The sequence below is a fragment of the Sus scrofa genome, unplaced genomic scaffold, assembly GCF_000003025.6.
Source record: "Sus scrofa isolate TJ Tabasco breed Duroc unplaced genomic scaffold, Sscrofa11.1 Contig2407, whole genome shotgun sequence".
In the NCBI taxonomy this organism is placed as follows: domain Eukaryota; kingdom Metazoa; phylum Chordata; class Mammalia; order Artiodactyla; family Suidae; genus Sus; species Sus scrofa.
In genome coordinates this window covers 105,080-126,992 of record NW_018085084.1, presented here as the reverse complement: position 1 = coordinate 126,992, position 21,913 = coordinate 105,080, and the positions used below count along the sequence as shown (strand labels likewise).

Sequence of the window (21,913 nt, the reverse complement as noted above, 5' to 3'; positions counted from 1 at the left end):
TGCCATTTGCAGCAACAGGGATGGAACTAGACACTCTCCTACGAGGTGAAATAAGTCAGAAAGAGAAAGGCAAATACCATAAGATACCACTTATATCTGGAATCTAATATCCAGCACAAATGAACCTCTCCACAGAAAAGAAAATCATGGTCATGGAGAACAGACCTGTGGTTGCCAAGGGGGGAGGGAGTGGGATGGACTGAAATCTGGGGGCTCATAGATGCAAACTATTGCCTTTGGATTGGATAAGCAATGAGATCCTATTGTGTAGCGCTGGGAACTATATCTAGTCACTGATGATGAAGCATGATAATGTGAGAAAAAAGAATGTAAATATGTATGTGTGACTGGGTCACCTTGCTGTAGAGTAGAAAATCGATAGAACAGTGTAAACCAGCTATAATGGAAAAAATAGAAATCATTATTTAAAAAAAAGAAAATAACTTGAATGAATAGCAACAAATTCTCTCCAAAATTACTAAAAATGATGCAAAATTTAAAGTTTTATCCCAAACAACTCACTATTTTTAATACTACTAAAAGAAATTATAGCTATAGAATATAGTGAGGGAGTCTGTATCTGGCATAGATCTCATTCACATTATTCTTTAGTTAATGCAATTATGTTGAAGAGGCAGTTATGTTAAATGTCATTTCAAGATAGAATCATACCCTTCCCAAAAACATTCTTTTCTACTAGATTTCATTTTATAGATTCAAACACTGATGTTTACTTTTAAATACAAGTTTCATGTAAACAAAGGTTTTAATGAACACCAAAAACAAAATTTCCATAAACACCACTATCAAATTTAGGCATGAAAACACTGAAAATCAATTTGATATTTTTATTTCTTTTTCTTCTTTTTACGGCCACACCTACAGCATATAGAGGTCAAATCAGAACTGCAGCTTCAGCCTACACCATAGCCCCGGAAATACCAGATCCAAGCTGCATCTGCAACCTACGCCGCAGCTTGTGACAACACCAGAGACTTAACCCACTGAGCAAGACCAGGGATCAGACCTGCAGCCTCATGGATACTAATCAGGTTCTTATCCCAATGAGCTACTATGGGCATTCCAACATCATACTTTTAATACTTACTTTTAAATTATATTTTGTTACAAATTCAGTGGGTACCATGCAACAATGTGTGGCTAAAAGCTATCAAAGGCAGCCCTGACCTGATCTCAATACAAAACTTTTCATTATGTGCTGGTAAAATTAGGTTAAACAATAACAAAATTGCCTTAAGGCAAATAGCAAGCTTCTCTAGTAATGGGTAAATGATCCCAGTTACAATTTTTTTTTTTTTTTGGTCTTTTTGTCTCTTTTAGGGCCACACCTACAGCATATGGAAGTTTCCAGGCTCGAGGTTCAATCGCAGCTGTAGCCACTGGCCTATGCCAGAGGCACAGCAACGCCAGATCCGAGCTGCAACCTACATCATAGCTCACAGCAACACCAGATCCTTAACCCACTGAGCGGGGCCAGGGATTGAACCTGTGTCCTCATGAATGCTAGTCAGGTTCACTGACTGTTGAGCCATGACAGGAACTCCCAAAACCGTTCATTTACAGAGACTTTTCCCAAAATGCCTCTGATGCTTCAGGGGAGGTACACGCTTTGGTGACAATGACACTTACCTTGCGGTAAATCATGTGGCACACGGCTACCCTCAGCCTCATCCCCACACGCTGAATGTGATAGAAGTACAAGTGGTGCAGAAAGGCCCAGGTGAGCACGCAGACGCTCAGCCCTGCAGCATAGGCCAAGGCTTCGTGGAAGGCGGCAGAATCACTGGGATCATAGTATTCCAAATAACTAATAATTTTCCCCAAAAGGACAGGCTGAACTATTCTGGTGCCTTCCTGAAAGAAAAAAGTCATATTTAGAAATTCACGGCATACTGGTTTTTCTTAACACAAGCTGTACTTTTGTTATTAGCGTGTTAAAAAGACACTTTGACAATATGCTACATTCACAGCTAATCTAGGAAAAAATTATGCAGATCTGCTATCTTCTATGAGACAAGCAGAAAGCAGTTTTTAACCTCAAACCAATTGTTTACATTCAAAGATGATGAAGCCTTAGTACACTGTGCTCAGTACACTGGGGATACTCAATAAATACCATAACCAGTGCTTTAGAACACACTTGACAAAATACCAAGTGAGTCTTGGCCTAAGATGAATAAGGAAAAAGGCAGCAGAAGAAAGGTGAGATATTTGCTTCCATGTGAAGGAGCCCTGCTGACAGCCTGTCCCTGTCCCCTGTGCGCTCAAGGCCCCAGCCAACAGGAAGTCCAGGTGGCTCACGTACAGGAGACACACTCTTGCCATCGCCTCCTGCTTTAAGAGCCTTTATGAACTGAGACTTTGGCACAAATACAGATCCAATCCTTCCCTACCTGAGGTTCACGTGTCAGTAGATCAAGAGAATAGAGCTCAGATTTTCGTGGTGAATCACAAAGAAACTAGGCTTGGGAGGCTCCCAGGCTCTCAGTTCTGGAGGGCTGGGTTGAGGGGGTTATGTCTTTACCTCCTAGAAGCTGGGATGTTCCCCGGAATCAAAAGTTAAACATGCCATAGGCAAAGCTAAAAAATGATGTCTTCCATGGCTCTCCATCCAACATATGCTGCAGGTGCTGGTTTGGGAGAAACACTATCCGTCATCTATCCCCCAAGACAAAAATCAAATCCTAAACCAATGAGATGAGAGGCATGGGGGCTATGACCTGAGTAAAACTTGAGAAAAGAAATTTTCTATCCCAATGTGAAAGGCAAAGGAACAGCAACACTTACCCACCCTGTGAAACAGCCACTCCACCCACAGCCTAATTCCTCCCTCTAGTTACCATGTGTGAGGTCCCTTGTCCCCCATCAAGGACCCAGAGATTATCAGAGAAAGACAAATATATGACATTGCTAATATGCAGAATCTAAAAAAAAAAAAAAAGAAGAAATGAATTTATTTCCAAAGCAGAGACTCAGAAACATAGAAAACAACCAATGGTTACCAAAAGAAAAGGAGAGTGGGGAGAAGGGTAAATTACGAGGTTGGGATTAACAGATACAGACGATTATACATGTAATAGACAACCAACAAGGACCTACTGTATAGCTCAGTAATGACCTATAAGGGAAAGGAACCTAAAAAATAGTATAGAAATATGTGCGCTGTGACATAAACCTGTAACTATGACAACACTGTAAATCAATTCTACTTCAATAGAAATTTGTTAAAAAGCAAAAGATAGAATTCATGGAAAACTGGCCTAGGCATCAGAACATTTTGCTTCAGAAACCAGATCAGCCATCAGATGATGATGACTCCAAGCCCATCACAAGCCCTCGTGTGCCTCCAGGTCCTTATCCATGGAAATACCTGCCTTCTTTACTTCGAAGGAATCCTGAGAAAACTAAATGATATATAACAGCTCAGAGTGCTTCGAAACCAGCATAAAAACAAGTGTAAGCTATGATCACTTTACTACACAGAAGTCCTGGGAAGAAAGCTACTCGATTCTTAATGGCACAAGCTTGGAAAACTCATTTGCTGCTGAGAGGTGATCATGGAGAACATGACCTCTTGAGAAACCTCATTCATAAAAGCCAGCTTTTCCAGACAGTAATTAACAGTTTCACTTCTAAGCATATTCTTAAAATTCCTGACCATTATGGAGCTCCCCTGTGGTGCAGTGTGTTAAGGATGCAGCATTGTCACTGCAGCGGGATCCGCTGGCCTGCAATCTTCCACATGTTGTGGGTGAAGCCAAAAAAAAAAAAAAAAAAACTAACCATTCTGAGTGCAATCTTGAAAAATGAGTCACCTATTTCCTGACTCCTTAAAATGGATTGAGGGGATGGGGGAATAAGTGAAGGAGATTAAGAGGTATAAACTCCCAATCATAAAATAAATAAGTCACGTGGCTATAATACACAGCATAGGAAATAGAGTCAATAATATTGGAATAGCTTTGTGTGGTAACTACACTTATCAGTCAAAATTCTCTAATGTATAAAAACATTGAGTCACTATGTTTGTACATCTGAAATGCAAGTCAATTGTAATTCAATTTTTAAAAAATTTTGATTCCACAATTAAAACTTACATAAAGCTTTAAAAAAAGATAAGGAAAATGGATTGGAAAACATTGCCCCCATTATGACTCAGTCACTGTGGACACCACTCACATCTAGTGGCTAATGCTATGTGCTCAGGAACCAGCAGGTGTGCACAGCAGGTCTGCCCTGCAGGGCCCCTGTCCCCTTTGCTCAATGCTCCCTCACCCCTCCCTTGCTGTGTGGTCCTCAGAGGCTGCTCAGGGCCCACAGTGTCTCTGCCACCAGCAGCCACTCCTCAGCCTCCTGGGCGGAGGGGAGTGAGGGACACTTGGAAGAAAGGGTTGGGGAATAAATGCAAAGCCCAGGGCAGCTCTTGGGGAACCAGCCCTGAATCGAGGCACAAAGCTCCCTGTGGACTCAGAGGGTCTGCTTCCTTCCTGTCCATCAGCTGAGATCCAGACGGAAGATTTCCACAAACACGTGCCTTCCTACAGCCTCCACCTGGACCAGAGACAATCAGCAAGCGTGGCCTTGGACAAAGGCCAAGTGACCAGAAAAGCCCGGGCTATTTCTAAAGGTCACAGGAATAGGACACAACCCCGGCACTCCTCCCCTCTAAGGGGAAGGGACTGGGGGAACCCACACTGACTCTGTGAGGTCACCCCACTTCCCTACCAGCAGCTTCAGAGAGAAGGCCCCAGATGATGTGGGGAGGTGACCTGTGTGTCTCTGGCCCATGAAGCAGCTGAAGGCTCCTCCTCGCCACCCTGAGGGCCCTGGGCAGGCAGAGACCTGTCCTCCCCACCTGCAGTCCCTGTGGAGGTGCACACAGGGGCCGGGCCTGCCAGGAGCTCACTGCTTGATCTGTTCTCATCAGGGGTGGCCTCCAGGAGCTCCAGGGTCAACATCAGCCTGGTACTCGCTTCTCTGAGCGTTACTGTCATCCTCAATTCTCATAGAACAGAGGTTTTCATACTTCAAAATCCTGACACTAAAAGCCTGGTCCTCAACTGGCATCACCTTCCTCTTCCCGCGGGCGCTGCCAGTAGTGCTGGGGGAGGCCACGCCTGTGCTGTCAGTGGTCACAGCACACTGCCTGGGAGTCACCAACAACATTGGCCTTAACAGCCAGAACAAGCAAGCACCCTCCTGGGAGAAAGGCCAGGTTCACGTCACATTAATTTATCTGCTACCCACCCAGGAACTGCCTGGTCCCACCCAGCTGTCACCCTAAGGCCTCAGGCCTGAGGCACATGGGAAAGTGGATTCAGACAACAGGACAGGAGCAATGTCCACACCCAGGGGCTGATCTGGGGTTCTCATTCCTGATGAGCAAATGCATCCCCAGATTCAGAGACACCACCTCTCAGCAAGCAGCCATGTGCTCTCACTAAGTAACAACAGAGAGGACTCGGCCTGTGCCCAGATCATCAATGTCCCAACACAGTCACCACCCCAGACCCGCTGCCTTCCCACGGGTCCATCTCAACGAGCTGGTGTGTAATGGTGTCACAAGTGTGTGAATGGACGTGTAGACTTAGCTCACAAGGGCCGCCACAGCTCACCCACGTGGGGATGGTAAGGAGGGAAGGTGGCTTCTTCCTAAAGGCCCCTGACCCTGTGAACCCAGCACAACGCTGCTGCCAATGTCACACTCTCGGCACTTCCAGCTCCCCGAGGACGTGGCACCTGGACTCCTTCCTCATTTATGATCCCCAATCTGAGTCCCTGCTCCCGGGAGTTCTCAGTACCCTGTTTATTACCCTGAGGCCAATTCAGGGTGCAGGTGTCTGAGACCCTGGAGGCGAAGCTCTCAGGATGAGCCTCCCTGACCCTGGACAAGCCGTCAGTCCTTAGACGGTCAGGCTCATCTGCCTTTATGCTTCGTGTAACCACAGGCACACATGTAACCACGTGTACTCAGTGTCCTCTCTTCTAGAGTGGGGGTAACGTAACACCAAGGATTTCATGGACTAAGCCAAAGAAACAAAAGTGACAGTCCATGGAAAGTGCTCATAACAGTTGCTGACTACTTAAAATTGTTATTACTAAACTGCTAACAGTCCTGCTGCCACCACAAATACCACTGTAACTGAGATGAACCTACATTACCACGAGTACTGTTAGTATTACTAGGGAGTATGAGCAGCTGGTACTGCTAAAAGTACTACTAGTACTGTAGAGATGAGCCCCTGTTACTGCTAGAGTACTGCTAGGACTACTACTGAGATGAACCCTCAGGTCCTCCACGCCCCACCTTCCTGCCATGACCACCCAACAACCACCCTCTGAAAGAGGGGCCAGCGCTCTACCAGTGGCCGCCTTGTGCAGCCCCGGGCCTGGCCTTCCTGGACCCCAGCAGTGAGTATCACTGGGCTGAACAACTGTGGGATCAACACTCCCCCCTGCCCTTTACACAGCACTGCGGTACCTGGGAGCTCTGTGTCCTCTCAAAGGTGACACTCCGCCCTGAACCTGTCCCCACCCTCTGGCGCATGGTCAGCCCACCTTTGTCATCAGTGAGAACTCAGACTCCTGGCACCATCAGTCACCTGGGAGCTGACAGAGTCTCTGGTTTCTTCAGTGTGGGGGCAGGTTCACCTACCTGGCCACCCTCTGCCCACAGGGCCCTTCAGGACAACAAGAGCCACATCCCCCACCTACAAACCCCCTGCCCACCCTCATCAGTCCAACAAAATGTACTGATGACAACTCACTACCTTCTCCAGCTAAACAGCCCTTTCCTGGCAGCTGCCCCTCTGTCCCACTTGCTGTCACACCCACAGGCTGCCCATGTCCCTAAGGCAGCACAAAGGTACCACAGAGAGCATGAGCCACCAGGAGGAGGTGCAGCAGACACCCCGCAGCCACAGCCCACAACAGGCCGGCTGACTGGCACTGTGCCCCGGGGGGAGCAGTCTCACTGGGGACCTTGACCCAGACTCTTCAGGGTCACAGTGGTCACAGACCTCTCAGCTTCAGGCTTTGGTCTCCCTCTGGACACCCCTTCCTACACACTCTGAAAACGCCAGGCTGCCAAGCCTCCCCCTGCAACCAGCAACACCGCTGACAACCAGGGACAGAAACCAGAATGGGTGGGACACAGAATTCATGGTGAAACTGGAGCTCCCCCCACAGGGAGCTGGGGTTTGGGGTACCCGGTCCATGGGGAAGGGGGTGCTCCTGGGAGCTCTGGGCAGCTTCAGCCCAGATCCAGGGCCCCAGTTCTGCTCCCCTGGAAGGACAGAGGTGACGCCCTTTCTTAGGAAAGCGTTTATCAGTTATGACCTGGTGAAGTTAATTATTTCTGAACACCAATAAAATGTCGTTATTCTGACCTCCGGTCCAAGTTTATTTCCCCCAAACCAGAGGGCACATATTCCTTGAGGTTGTAGGATGTTGTTGGGTCAAGGATCACTCTTAGCATTTACATTATTTATTGAGCACCAACAATGTCTTAACATGGTATCAAATGGCCTTTCCTTTCAGTGCCATCCTTCCGTGACACTATGTTTTAATCAGGTAAAGAAAAACAGCAATCCACAGGAGGTCCAGGACTTTAAGCATCTGTCCATTCTAAACATGAACACAACCGCTGAGCTCCATCATCATCCCTAGACAAGACTTATCCTCAGACCTTCAACTACTGGCCTCTCTCCCCTCCGTCCCGTCCATCTCAGGACTGAGCCACATACACTGAATAGGAAGGCACTGTATGCAAAAGCTTTACCTCAAGAAAAGTAAAAATTCCCCAAACTAAATAGGGTTTCCAGTAACACTTGATGATGGCTTTCGTTAAAGAAGGCTCGCGTGCATCTTTCTCAGCTCTCGAAACTTCTCGATGCCAGTACCTGCGAGGAGACACAAAGCACAATAAAGGACAGCCTGCCCACCACAGGGAGAACAGGGGAGGGGCAGCGTGGAGACAAGCCTCTACTGCAGGGCCCTCTGTGACTGTCCCTGAGGGGCTGGCTAATGGCTTGCAGGCTCCTGAAGGCAGACCGATGCAGACCCTGAAGCACCAGAACAACAGGCTTTGAGGGAAAGAGGCCCAGTCTCAGGAAACACGTGCCTGCCAAGCTCCGCTGGATTCATAGCACAGGAGCAGCCCAGGAGGGCAGCTGAGCTCCTCCAGGGACACCCCCTCGGGGACAAAGCCCAGCATCCAGGGCCTTGGCTGAGGACCCCTCCTCTTCCACAAGTGCCCAGGACACACAGGGTCCCTAGCCTCCAGAATCGGCTCGGCCCGGGCTCCGCCTGAGGGGCGGGGGTGAGCGTGCAGCATCTGGGGAAGGGGGCTCCAGGAGAGCCCAGGGGAAGGCAGAGCCCACTCCCACCACCAGCCACACGGAGACCTGCTCCCGCTTCCTCCCCTGCGCCTCGCTGCCTGCTGCTCACCCTCTCAGCTCTTCTCCAAGGTGCGCAGAGCGATCTTCTGGAAGCACCGAGTACATGTCATCTTCCTCTAACCTCCGCTTGTAGCCAACTCGAAACAGGGGGGTTAGCCACCTGTTAAAATGGAGAGAAAAGGAGAAAGACATGCATCCAAACCAGGCATCTCTGTCTAATTAGAATCCTACATTCATGGGCTTTGCCTTAAAATGGTCTAAGAGTTCCTGATGTGGCACAGCGGGTTAAAGAGCCAGTGTTTTCTCTGGAAGGTTCAGGTTCGATCCTCGGCCTGGCGCAAGGGGTTAAGGATCTGGCATTTCCACAGCTGTGGTGTAGGTCACAGCTGAGTCTCTGACTTGGTGCCTGGCCTGGGAACGACAGGTGAGGCCAAGAAAAACAAGAAGGTCCACATTTTAAATATACAGAGATATGGGAGGGAAATTAGTTATTTACTTTCACACACACGCACACGCACGCACACACACAGAGTCCCTAGCTCTACAGGCTGAAAGGCCCTAAAAGAGAGAGAATTCCAGACCCCATATCTTTGGGTTTTGTTTTTTTAACATATTTTTCTTCCTTGTATTGAGAACTTTTAGGAAGTACTCTCTTAGCAGCTTTCATGTGTGCGACACAGCGTGAGTAACCACAGTCACCACACTGGACACCACATCCCATGACTTGCTTATTTTATACCTGGAATCTGCACCTTTGGGCACCTTTCACCCACTCCTTGCTTTTTTAACATCCTTCCTAAGATGAAGCAAGGCTCCATGAAGAAATGGCTGGTTCCAAGGTCTGTGTAAGCACCTGATAATTAGCTTCTTTGACTTTAATGTAAGTGCCTGACATTAGGCTTTGGAGACACGCGCTTCAAAGACATCCATCTCCATGGACACAAGCCAGCCTCACAACTAGATAGAGACAAAAGGCCACCCCACCCATGAAGTTCCCAGTTTTCTTTTCTTTTCTTTTCTTCCTTTTCTTTTCTTTCTTTCTTTCTTTCTTTCTTTCTTTCTTTCTTTCTTTCTTTCTTTCTTATTTTTTTTAGGGCCGCAGGTGCAGCATATGGAAATTTCCTGGCTAGGGGTCAAATTCGAACTATAGCTGCCAGCCTACGCCATATGGGATGTGAACCATGTCTGCAACCTCACCACAGCTCATGGCAACACCAGATCCTTAATCCACTGAGCAAGTCCAGGGATTGAACCCATGCTCTCATGGATCCTAGTTGGGTTTGTTTCCACTGAGCCATGACAGGAACTCTGAAGTTCCCATTTTTAGAAATCTCTGGTGGACCTGAGAACAGATCATCTCACTGACTGCTTGCTTCTCCTTTCCTGCACCTTAATTCCTGCTCTTATATTTTAAATTCACCGGCAGAAAGTGAACGCAGAAATGCTAGGCATCCTGCCCTTGACCCCAAAACGGCAGGACACCAAGCCCACACTTACTCACACATACTCTCTCTACCCAGGTGTGCCGTGAAACCTCCAGGACACGTGAGTGATAAACCTTGAACTCTGAACATTTCAAAGTTCCCTGATGGTTGTTGCTAAAACCTATCTCACAATCATAAGAGCCACTAGGGCCGGTCAGCCACAACACTGGCTCCAAAAGGGCCTTGTCTGTGGGAGCTGCCAGAACCAGTACACGCCCAGGTGAGCAGCACCCCAGGCATGCCCAGCCACAGCATCGCTATCAACAGACCAAGACCCACAGGCAGAGAAGGTCCATGATGGGCCTGGGACCTCTTGCACCATCATCAAGTGAGGAAGCACTCAGGAATTGTGAGATGTGTAGAAAGACAGAGAAGCCAGCTTGAATGGCTCTCACTACCCAAACCTGGGATACTGTCAGCATCACTACAAATACATGGCAATGAATGACAACCCATTAAATAATGAAAGACTCGGAGTTCCCGTCCTGGTGCAGCGGTTAACGAATCCGACTAGGAACCATGAGGTTGAGGGTTCGATCCCTGCCCCTGCACAGTGGGTTAACGATCCGGCGTTGCCATGAGCTGTGGTGTAGGTCACAGACACAGCTCGGATCCTGCATTGCTGTGCCTGTGGTGTAGGTCGAGAGTCACAGCTACGATTCAACACCTAGGCTGGGAACTTCCATATGCTATGGGTACAGCTCTAAAAAGACAAACAAAAAACAGTCTAGGAGCCAGAAAACTGGACTCTAGTAGCAGCAGTGGTTCTGAGGATCCAGGGCCTCAAATGTGGCCCTTCCCCTTCTCCACCCCAGTTCAGCATTTCCATGACCAGTATCTCTAGGTCTCAATTTCCTTCTAAAACAAAAGTATACATCTGTGAGCTTTACCACTAAATAGGCAAGAAATATACCGGCCCATTAATCCTACGGTCACAGCCCCCTACCTTATCACCACACATCTTCCCAAAACTTCTTCCCACACTACAACCATTCCGCATGATAACTGCCCTAATTCCTTAATTGACACATCTGCACACAATTCAGTAACACAGAATAAAGCAAGGAATCACAAGGAAAATATTACTCGAGCTGGCCAACTCCCAGGGTTTTGAAGGGATTACATCAGTACTGGTTGTAACTAACAAGGAAGGGACCTCACCACCAGCAGGTGACAACCTGCCTACTTAGCACACAGCATGCATGGCCACCACTAGGTACAGGACTCAATCCTGACCAAGACCCCTCCGAGCCCCTGAGTATCTGGTGGGACTCGCCCCTGAATGGGGGGCCAATCAAACGCTTTCTCCCAAACTATGAAGTTCCATCCCCCAGGAGGGATGACAGAGCTCTGGCTTCCAGGCTCCAGGGGTCCCTCCTGAGAGTAAAGAGCACTAGTGCCTAACCCAGCAAGCCTCCCATGCCACTCGTTGGGATTCCTAAAACCACAAACCATAGGAAAGAAACTACCTTACCTGAATCAAAGAACTGTTCTAGATGCTGAATTCGATGCATGTGAACATGCAATTCACATTTTCTTAGTTAAAAAGACACCTAGGAGTTCCCATCGTGGCAAAGCAGAAACGAATCTGACTAGGAACCATGAGGTTGTGATCCCTGGCCTTGCTCAGTGGGTTAAGAATCTGGCATTGCCATGAGCTGTGGTGTAGGTCACAGACGCACCTCAGATCTGGAGTTGCTGTGGCTATGGTGTAGGTCAGCAGCTATAGCTCTGATTCGACCCCTAGCCTGGGAACCTCCATATGCCATGAGGGCAGCCCTAAAAAGCAAAATAATAATAATGACACCTAACTCAAGGCTAAAGAACTCACAGAATCTGGTGAGTTACCTTGATGTTGTCACAGGCTGCTCAGGGTTTATCAGTCCATGGAAAATAAACATCTGTGCATTTAGGCTAACTTAGGAGATATGTCATCTCAAGTGGCTCTCAAAGCTGTGCCTCGGTACTGGCATCACCTGTGTGAGTGCCTGCCCATCTGCAGTGGCCCCCCACCTGCTTGTCCAGTCCCATATCCCTTCCCAGCAGGAACCCTTTCTCATGGCCAGGCTAGTTGCCATCTTATCCCCTCAACACACTCGCCGACACTCCCTCTATTCCCCAGCCCCAGTCTTTAGCCTTTGTTTCAAGTAGACTTTGCTTTCTTTTTTGGCCATCCCTGCAGAATGAGGAAGTTCCCAGGCAAGGGATCAGACCTGAGCTACATCAATGACAAATGCTTAACCACTAAGCCACCCAGGAACTCCAAATAAAAATATCTTAGCGCAGTTTTTTAAGTTCACAGCAACTCTGAGCAAAAGGTAGAGAGTTCCTGTATACCCACTGCCCCCACATACACACAACCTCCTCCTGACCAACCTCCGTCAACAGAGACAGTAACTGATGCTGTGACTGATGAACTTACACTGAAACATCCATCATTACCCAAAGTTCATGGTTTACTTTAGTTCACTCTTGTTGTGCAATCCATGGGTTTTGACAAAGGCGTAAGGACATGTGTCTAAATTATTATACCTCACAGAGTAATGTCACTGCCCTAAAAATCTCCGTGCTCTCCTTGTTTATCCTTCCCTCCCTCCAACCCCTGTCAACCACTGATCTTTTTACCGTCTCCAGAGTTTGGATAAATGCAAAAAAGAGGAAAGGCTGAATCATATAATAAGCGTATGTTCAGTTTTGGAAGAAACTGCCAAAGCAGCTGCCCCATTTTGCATTCCCATCAGCAATGAGTGAGTGTTCCGACCGCCCCCTTTTTAAAAGCTGGCTTAACTGATGACACCTATTCAAGTGCCAGCTCCTTCACGGAGCCCTCTCGGAACTCTCCAGCACACCTCGCTTCCTTGGTTCCAGGGGTAATTTCTATGGCACTTCTCAGATGTCCTTTGTACCTATCATCTCATCCCTAAAGTCACTAACTGGAAGCCCACACACAAGATCATGACAACAAACTTGTCTGGTGTGGTACATATCAATATTTTTTTAAATAATAGCTAAAAGAAGTAAGAAAATTTCCCATAAAAATCCACATTCTAAAACGCTCTTGAGCACTCAGGGTCTGCCCACACTGAGTACCCACTTCCCCTGATTTTTCTATGCCACTTGGATATTTTCTATCCTACCCTACTGTTATAAAGGAAACGTCAATCACGGTATATCTATAATGACAGGAGCATTCTTCACAGTAGCCAAAAGGTGGAGGCTACTCAAGTGTCCAAGGAGTGGATAAAGTATGGTAGACACAGACACAGAATATTATTTACCCTGAAAAAGGAAACTCTGGGAGTTCCCATTGTGGCACAGCAAGAACAAATCCGACTAGTAACCATGAGGTTGTGGGTTCGATCCCAGGCCTCACTCAGTGGGCTAAGGATCTGGCGTTACTGTGAGCTGTAGTGTAGGTTACAGATGCAGCTCGGATCCTGCATTGCTGTGGCTGTGGTGTAGGCCAGCTGCTATACCTCCAAATGGACCCCCAGTCTTGGAATCTCCATATGCTGAGGGTGTGGCCCTAAAAAGCAAAACTAAAAGGAGGGTGGGAATTCTAGGAGTTCCCATTGTGGCTCAGTTGGTTAAGAACCCAACTAGTATCCATGAAGATGCGGATTTGATCCCTGGCCTTGCTCAATGGGTTAAGGATCTGCCATTGTTGTGCTTGTGGTATAGGCCAGCAGCTGCAGCTCTGATTTGACCCCTAGCCTGGGAACTTCCATATGTCTTGGGTGCAGCCCTAAAAGAAAGAGAAAAAAAAAAAAAAAAGGAAGTTCTGACACGTGCTACAACACAGATGAACCTTAAGGTCATTATGATTCATCTTACATGAAGTCCCCAAAAGAATCAAAATTATACAGACAGAAAGTAGAACAAGGAGGACTTCCCCTCATGGCTCAGTGGTTAACGAATCCGAATAGGAACCGTTGAGGTTGCGGGTTCGATCCCTGGCCTTGCTCAGTGGGTCTTAACCCAGCGTTGCCATGAGCTGTGGTGTAGGTCGCAGAAGCAGCTCCGATCCCACATTACTGTTGCTGTGGCTGTGGCTGTGGCCGGTGGCTATAGCTCCGATTAGACCCCTAGCCTGCCTCGGGTGCAGCCCCAGAAAAAAAGACAAAAAAGAAGAACAATGACAGCCAGGGGATTGGGTGAGGGGGTTGTAGTAATGGGTACAGAGTTTCTGCTTCATAGAAAGAGAATTCTGTCGATGTGATGATGGTTGTGTAAGAATGTATTGTAATTTATACCACTCACCTGTATACTTAAAAATGGTAAATACTGTGTAAATATACCATATATTTAAACTATTTTAAGAAACACTAAGTCCACTAAAATTGATTTCCTCACCCACTGATGGGTTGCAACCTCATGTCTGCACAACACTGGTGTGGACAGCTGCCCACTGTGCAGACACTGCCCTTAGCAGCACCATCTCTGTGACAGAGCAGGGCTCAGCGAGGACAGGAGTGCCTCTCAGATGTTTTACACCCTATGACCAGTGTGGTTCCTGGGACACTGTGGGCTCATGAACACATGACTCCATGGACATGACCCACTGCCATCATTTTGTAGTGACGCCTGCAATGACACCTCCCTGGGGAGGCTGGCTTCTTCCCCACGGGACAACTCTGGCCCTCAGCCAGGGCTGGGAACCATCTGCCTGGAGGAAGGGAGGGCTTCTGGGAAGAGACAAAGTGGTCACTGCCACAGCACAGGAACAGCCACCTCGGGCCCAGGAATAGGAGACAAGAAGGTCACACGTGGGCCTTGGGTTCACACACAATCCTCACCAGCCACTCCGTTCGCACACAAAAGTCCACATGGAAGTTGTTTACTGGGACTGAGGCTATGATTAACAGACTCTTTGTCTGTAAAACCTCGGCATACATTTGTATCACCTCAGCCCTGGACTTCCTAGCAGTGCAGTGCTTATAAAAGCTGTATACAAATATCACCGTGTTTGACCAAAATTTGCAGGAAGCAGAAGAGAACTTGGCAGTCACCCCACAGATACCCTGAGATGCTCTGGTTTGCAGGGGAGCTTTCTTGGGCTTAGGGTTAAGTTTACTTAACTTCTGTCCTTTTGCTATTTACATAACAGAGGTTGGGCCTAAGAGAAACAGAGCACAGGGCATGACTGGCTTTGCATGACACCAGGGCTTTGCAAGAAACTGAAGAGGGGGACAGGATTCCCTCAGCCTTCTTCAATCACCACAGGATCAAAGCTGGGAAACAGGCTGAACATCCAAGAATCTCTGAGCCTCCCCCTACCTAGAATTGCCAGGGCTAGCCTCCACCACAAACTCCATTTGACGAGTTCCCATCGTGGCACAGCAGAAACGAGCCTGACCAGGATCCATGAGGATGCAGGTTGGACCCCTGGCCTCGCTCAGTGGGATAAGGATCCGGTGTTCCCATGAGTTCTGGTGTAGGTTGCAAACGCAGCTCGGATCTGGCAGCTCGGGTCTGGCTTTGCTGTGGTGTAGGTTGGTGCTACAGCTCCCATTCTACCCCTTGCCTGGGAAACTCCCTATGCCACAGGTGCGGGTCTAAAAAGCAAAACAAACAAAAACAAAATAAACAAAAAAATCCCACTCCATTTGAATAATAATTCATGAGAAATCTAAAGTGTTGGATGTACTCAGAGAGGCGCAGGCTGGTTAACCTCAAGAACCTAAGAGAAGGTTCTTGGGCAAACGGTCCAGAGGGTGGGCGCCTTATGCTGCTGCTGTTCTCTGCAAAAGCTTTTCACAGGCAAAGAGAGCACCTCCTGGCCTGGCCACTGTGACCACAGTCAAACAGGAAATCTGAGGAACCTCTACCTTCAGGGACGATGTGAGCCCCACTGGGCCACAGCCTCCTCCTTACTGTTCTCCTTTCCCCCAAGCACCTGATACCCGATGCAAAGTACATGCCGGATAAACCAAAATACTTGCTACTTGACACAATAATAAACCCACATATGCCCAATATGTGACCTCATTTTTTTTTTTTTTCTTTTTGGGCTGAACTCGGGGCAAATGGAAATTCCCAGGGATTGAATCCTACACCACAGCTGCAGCAATGCTGGATCCTTAACCCACTCTGCCAGGCTGGTGAGTGAACCTGCAATGCCACAGGACAAGCTGGATTAACACGCTGTGCCACAGACGGAATTCCAGACTCCATTTATTTTATTCCCCAAAAAGGATAAGAAAAAAAGATATTTTTGCCACAAGAAATCAGGAAGATGCATATATTTAAGTCAATTATCTCTCCTAATTCATAAAAAACTCATTCATGGGGTTCCTCTGCGGCACAGCAGGTTGAGGACCAGACCTTATCACTGCTGCGGTAAGGGTTCGATCTCTGGCCCAGGAACTTCCACGTGCCTCAGGATGAAAAAAGAAAACAAAATAAAACAAAAAACAATTTATTCAGAACAAGGTTCCTACTTCATTTGGAACCGCCCCAAAACTTGCAAACTTTTTTTTCCCAAAGTCTCCACACAGCACAGTTGTAATTTTTAGACACTTTCTTCTCCTGAAGACTCCTTCAGCACAGACCAGCTAGGCCCCCCCTCCATCTGGCCCAGCCTCAGTGTGGTTCTGTCAGCTTGGCTCAGGTGTGAAGTCCTGAACAGCATCCTCCGTGATTGCTTCCTTTGGTCCCCAGTCCCTTGGAGTTGTGACTCTTGCGGTCCACCTATCAGACGCAAGCTGTGCCTTCAGTTTCCCAGAGGAGTAAGTCCTTGAAAACACGGAAAGTTAGAATGAAAGGCCCTGTGTTCACGGAGTAGCATTTGATGTACTTCCTTCCATTCCACTGAGAGAGCTGAGGATCTTAAGACACTGATGCAGCATTACAGCCCTCTTATTCTCGCCAATGCCTCTTCCAGCTGGCTCCAGGTTGCTCTTTTATTTTATTTTTTTGCTATTTCTTGCGCTGCTCCCATGGCATATGGAGGTTCCCAGGCTAGGGGTTGAATTGGACCAAGATCAAGATCGCACGGCTGGTCATCAGCCAGGACAGTCACCACAGAGTTCAAATCGCCCACAGACCGGGTCCTTCCGTCAGGGGTGTGGATCCGGCTTCCTCAGCCTCTGCAGAGCCCAAGGGCAACAGGGAAGCCACCCAGGCTCTCGGAGTCCACGGCCCGCTCTTCCTCCTGGCCCACTGCAAAGGCACTGCAGTCAGCTCATGGTCTAAGCGAGCGAAGACGGTGAAGGTCTGCGTCACCTGCGGGCCTGCAGGCCTCTCCACCTGACCCAGGACTTCGCTGGGGCCTCATGGCCCCCTGGCCTCAGCTTCCTGTTCAGCTGACCCTCTCTGCTGGAGCTAAGCGCCTTCACTGGCTGGACTCACTCACATCTTCAGGGGACCCCTATACTCCCCCGGACTGGACCACGACAAGAGACTTCCCCATGACTGTCATCATCGCCCCAGCTCCCACAGCCCAGCAGAACCACCCAACCCAGACACCCATCCACTGAGCCTACCAGGTGCCATCTCAAGGAGGACCCACTCTCCCTGTAGCTTTCACGGCCATCACTGTCATGCACAAACCACGGGTCAAGGGTTACCTTAGGAGAATACCTGCTCAAGTGGGATAGCTATAGTAATAGGTTTGCACTACTCATTACTTTTGGCAAAAGTATAGCCAATACTGCCATGACCTTGTCCAAGCTCCCACCGACACTCCATGGCACAGGGGAGGGGCACATTCTATGGAATATGAACTTCGGCTCCATCAGGGCAATCATATTATTTATCATCCAACCTAAGATACTCTTAGTAGTAAAACAGGGTATAGTTAATAAATACAATATGATAAGGAGTATAAACCAGGACTGTCCTGGGCAAAGCAAAAGTTGAGCCGCCTGGTACGGGTGAAAAGGAAAATTTTAAATTTTTTTTTTTTTTTTTTTTTGGCTGCACCTGCAGCATGTGGACATTCCCAGGCCAAGCATCAAACCCACGCCACAGCAGCAACCCAAGCCCCTGTAGTGATTGATAATGCCAGATCCTTAACCTGCTGCACCACAAGAGACCTCTGAAAATTTAAGAGAAAAAAAAAAGAGAAAGATAGCAGCTCTATAACTTCAAGCAATCAAAAATTTTACTACTAATCTGATTTTGTATCAAATCAAAGTACTTGGTTTTCCCCCTCTGGGGGAGAAGGGGCAGGAAGGAGGCTGCTACACCAAGTCATTTATATCCTTCCAAAATAAAAGATGCAAGTGCAATGCATAGGATCATGGCCTGTCAGAAGACCTGGCTACAAAGAACACAAAATCTTTTCTCTACAATCAAGTCAAAAATCTGTCAGGAACCAGGGGACACTTCAGAAATAAAGATTGGGCCGGAACACTGACACCAGATTGCTAAGTCTAGGAAAGAAGCCGTCACCTGTAGGGCATGCAATATGCTTTGGAGGTGCGCTTCTTAAGAGATTTAAGAAAGAGAATTTCTGCACAATCTAAGAAACAAGGCAGTTTTTATAAGCACCACCTGTTCTGTTCCTGGATCACACCAGCTCCTCAAACTCAATGTAACTCTCCCTCCCCTGCCTTCCAAGGACCTCGGCCACATTCAACTCTCAACCTCTGAAGCTCAGACAGCACCATCCTCTCCACTTACTACATTGTACTGCTTTGGGCCCAGAGATGTTTTTACCTCTGTGCACCTCCCGTTTCCTTAGCTGGGGGCAAAGAAAGAGGCTACACTTGGCCAAACTTTTACAAATGTTATATGGTAACATAGGAATCTGCATAAGGTAGGAAAACATTCCTGAAAGTCTCAGCAGGTCCTGGAGTGGTCAGAGTGGCTGTGCTGGGAATTCTCTTGTGGCTCTGTGGGTTAAGGATCCAGTGTTGTCACGGCTGTGTCCCTGGTTGTAGCTTACAGCTATGGCTTGGGTTTGAACCTTGGTGCAGGGAACTTCAGCATGCCTCAGGGATAGACAAAAAAAAAACAAACCTGAGTGTCTGTGCCCACAGGAGGTGGGACACTGCCTCCTACCTCAGAGGGATGGGCGCTGAGGAGGAAGAGGCAGAGGAGGGGCAAGGCCTTCCCCTGTTGATCCTCAACCCACAACTTCAAAAATCACCAAACTTCACTGCATGTGGATGTTTAGGGAACCCAGTAAATGGGGCTGACTTTCTGAGGCGGGAGGAGGAAGAGCAGAGACAGTTCCTAGATCTCAGAACAAAGCAGGAGCTGGAGGCAGAAAAGGGCCTGTGGAAGTGAGCACAGAAGCAGCAGAAAGTGGGGAGTGAAACATCAGGCCCAGCTCCCTGAGCCCCAGCGGGCTGAGGGGCTGCCCACTTCCTGCCCTGTGACCACCACCCCGGAGGACAGGCCAGGGGCATTTGTAGAAGAAGGCAACTGGTCCAGGGCACTAAATAGATAAAGGAAGCTGTTCATAAGCTGCTTACTTAGCGGGAAAGAGTGCAGCTTTAGTTCAGAACTGCGAACTCCCCAGCAATACTGGGGAAGCAGGCTACGCACAGAGTAGGGGGCGGGGAGGGGGCGCAGCGCATTCTCCTGCTGGGTGTAGATTCCCCCTGGGCAGCCCTGGTTCTCAGCCTCTCCCCCTCCTGCTCCAGCTGCTCTCTCTGCTCCTCCTTCTACGGGATGGCGGGGCAGCGAGGAAAGGCAGGGACACCCGGTGCCCCCGCCGCCAGGCCCCCTCCCCGGCCCTGCTCCTCAGCCCCCGCGCGCCCAGCGTGGGACCGCCCCATTGTCGCCGGGAAGCCAAGCGGCCAGGGCACCGGCGGGAAGCGCTTACTCGCCCCAACCCTGTGTTCCCGAAAGGCGCAAGCGCGGCGGCGGGGGTGTCACAGCTCAGGCGGGGCGCTCACCAGAACAACAGGCGCGAGCAGATGTTCGCGTCCCCCAGCGGGTTGTGCTTCGCCTCCGGGTACACCGGCAGCATCCTGACGGCAGAGACGGGTGCGGTCGCACTGCTCCCGAAGCGGTGCCGCTCACGCTGCTCCTAGAAGGGTCGGCAGGGATGCTGGACCCCGGGCTGGCGCGCGGGTCGGCGCTGCAGGAGCCCAGGAAACACTCGCTTCTGGGCCTGCGGTCCGCCTCCCAGGCCGCGCCTCCTCCCGGGGCCGCTGGCTGTGCACCGCTGCCTGATGGGCCCGCAGCCCGGAGCAGCTGGTGCGTGCGGGGGCAGCGGGGCAGAGGGGTGGCCCGGCGGAGGCCGTCCTGAAGGTGCGAGGCGAGGCGGTAGGCGCCTTCGGATGGAAGTGGTAGACCTGCCCCAGGACCACGCCTAGACGCCAGCGTGCTCGCACCTGGCTGCAAGCTCTGCCTTAGTTCCTGCTCCCAGCCCGGGTACCCAACCAGAAGGTGGAGAGGGAAGGCGTGGTATCTGCCCGCTCCTGCAGCTCAGAAACTCCCCCACAGCGTTCTGAAGACCCAGAGAAAGCTGGCAGTGGCCTCAGCAGTATACCCTCTGGGCACCCTGCCTTCATCGGGACCAAACTAGGATGCTCTGGGAGGTTCTTCAACCTGCCGCCAAATATTTGACATCGCACAATGGCTGGATTTAGCACAGATTATGTTTGTAAAGTTGCAACATCCATAGATACATTAACAGGATTAGGAGAACTCAAATGATTTTGGAAGATCACCTTCCAAAAGGCTTTTGGCATCTCACTTTGCTGCCTTGTGCAGGGGAACCTCTGTGAGCTTTTGGCTGATCTTTTAGATTGAGAACAGGGAACATGGCAAGAGAGACGGCCTTAGGATAGTTTTCATCATGTGCTCAGAACCTAGTGGAAGAACAGTGGTATATGGAATAAAACACCGGTTATGGGCATTTCTGGGAACATGACTGCCCCTTTTTCTTTTCTTTAACTGTCTTTAATAGTTAAGCTGAGGCTTTGCAAAACTGCCACATTTTCAAGAAGGTCAAGAGAATGTGGGCTACTGTTAATAGGGTCTAGTCCAGTAAGAGCACACTGAGTGGCCCATCAATGAAATCTTTGCCAGACCTGGGAATGAGTATTTCCAGCACTGTGGAATGAAATGTCCCCAAAACCATGGTCAGGTTTATGACAACTGAAGGGGCCCTGCCAACTAAAAACTGGCACTTGTCATCCACCTCTACAAGGATTCAGTCAATAGCCACTGCAGTCACTGACCTTCAGCATCCCCTGAAGGGAACACAGGGTGGGCATCAAGACTGAGGCACTCTGTGCTCTGGGAAAATGTGTTAGGTAGGATGGATAGGGACTCAGACCCGGGTGATTCAAAACAGGCCATTTATCGTTTCCAAGAACAGGAGCCCTGCGATCAAACAATGAAGACACATGCAGGCACCAAAGGAATGCTCTTCAGGGCATCTCCCTATAACCTTTTTCCCATGCAAATAAGGCAGTCCTGCCTGGAACCAATCTGAGGATCAAAACACACCGCCCATACAGAGATCAAAACAACCTTCAGCCCTTAGGCACCCATGACACAGGGGGGTTGGGACAGGAAATTAGTGGGTGAGGGGAAAGAGAATAGGAGTCCCCAAACAGGTCCACAATATAGGAATATAAGGAGAGACCCAGTTGCAGCCAGCGCCAGTCCCTACGCAGGGCAGCCTGCGCACTCTGAGGGTGTAAGTAAATAAAAGCTGCTGTGCGCTGCTACCTGACTCTTGATTGCCTCTCCTTGCATGGCCATGCAATAAACCTTTCTCTACTCCAAACCTCGACATTTTGGTATGTTTGGCCTTTCTGTGCCTCAGGCACACGGACTGGTGCTAACAAGGCCAGGGATGGAACCCATATCCGCATAGATATGACTTGTGTTTGTTACTGCTAAGCCACAAGGGGAACTCCCTGCACTTTTATTTCTAACGATGCCCTATTAAAGAAGGTATTATTATCCCTGTTTTACAGATGAGAAAGATGAGGCTCAAGAACAGAACTTGTCCAAGGATTTAAAATCCATGCGTAGGAGTTCTCGCTGGGTCACAAGGGGATTGGAGGCATCTCTGCAGCACCAGGACACAGGTTTGGT

At 49.0% G+C, this 21,913-nt stretch overlaps 1 protein-coding gene across 2 annotated transcripts in view; it reads right to left on the bottom strand.

The window, feature by feature from the left end:
• Nucleotides 1–21,913, bottom strand: part of LOC110258569 (multidrug resistance-associated protein 4-like) — a 45,682-nt gene that overhangs the window by 8,020 nt on the left and 15,749 nt on the right. Inside the window, exons 1-4 of one of the 2 annotated variants that reach the window (XM_021081817.1) lie at nt 19,753–20,223; nt 8,470–8,580; nt 7,802–7,922; nt 1,651–1,875 (exon numbers count right to left, since the gene is read on the bottom strand). In XM_021081817.1, coding sequence (XP_020937476.1) covers nt 1,651–1,875; nt 7,802–7,922; nt 8,470–8,580; nt 19,753–19,826 — 531 coding nt within the window. In that variant the 5' untranslated portion in view covers nt 19,827–20,223. Of the gene's footprint in view, nt 1–1,650; nt 1,876–7,801; nt 7,923–8,469; nt 8,581–19,752; nt 20,224–21,913 lie in introns of those variants that run through there. The other variant, XM_021081818.1, reaches the window with a different exon arrangement.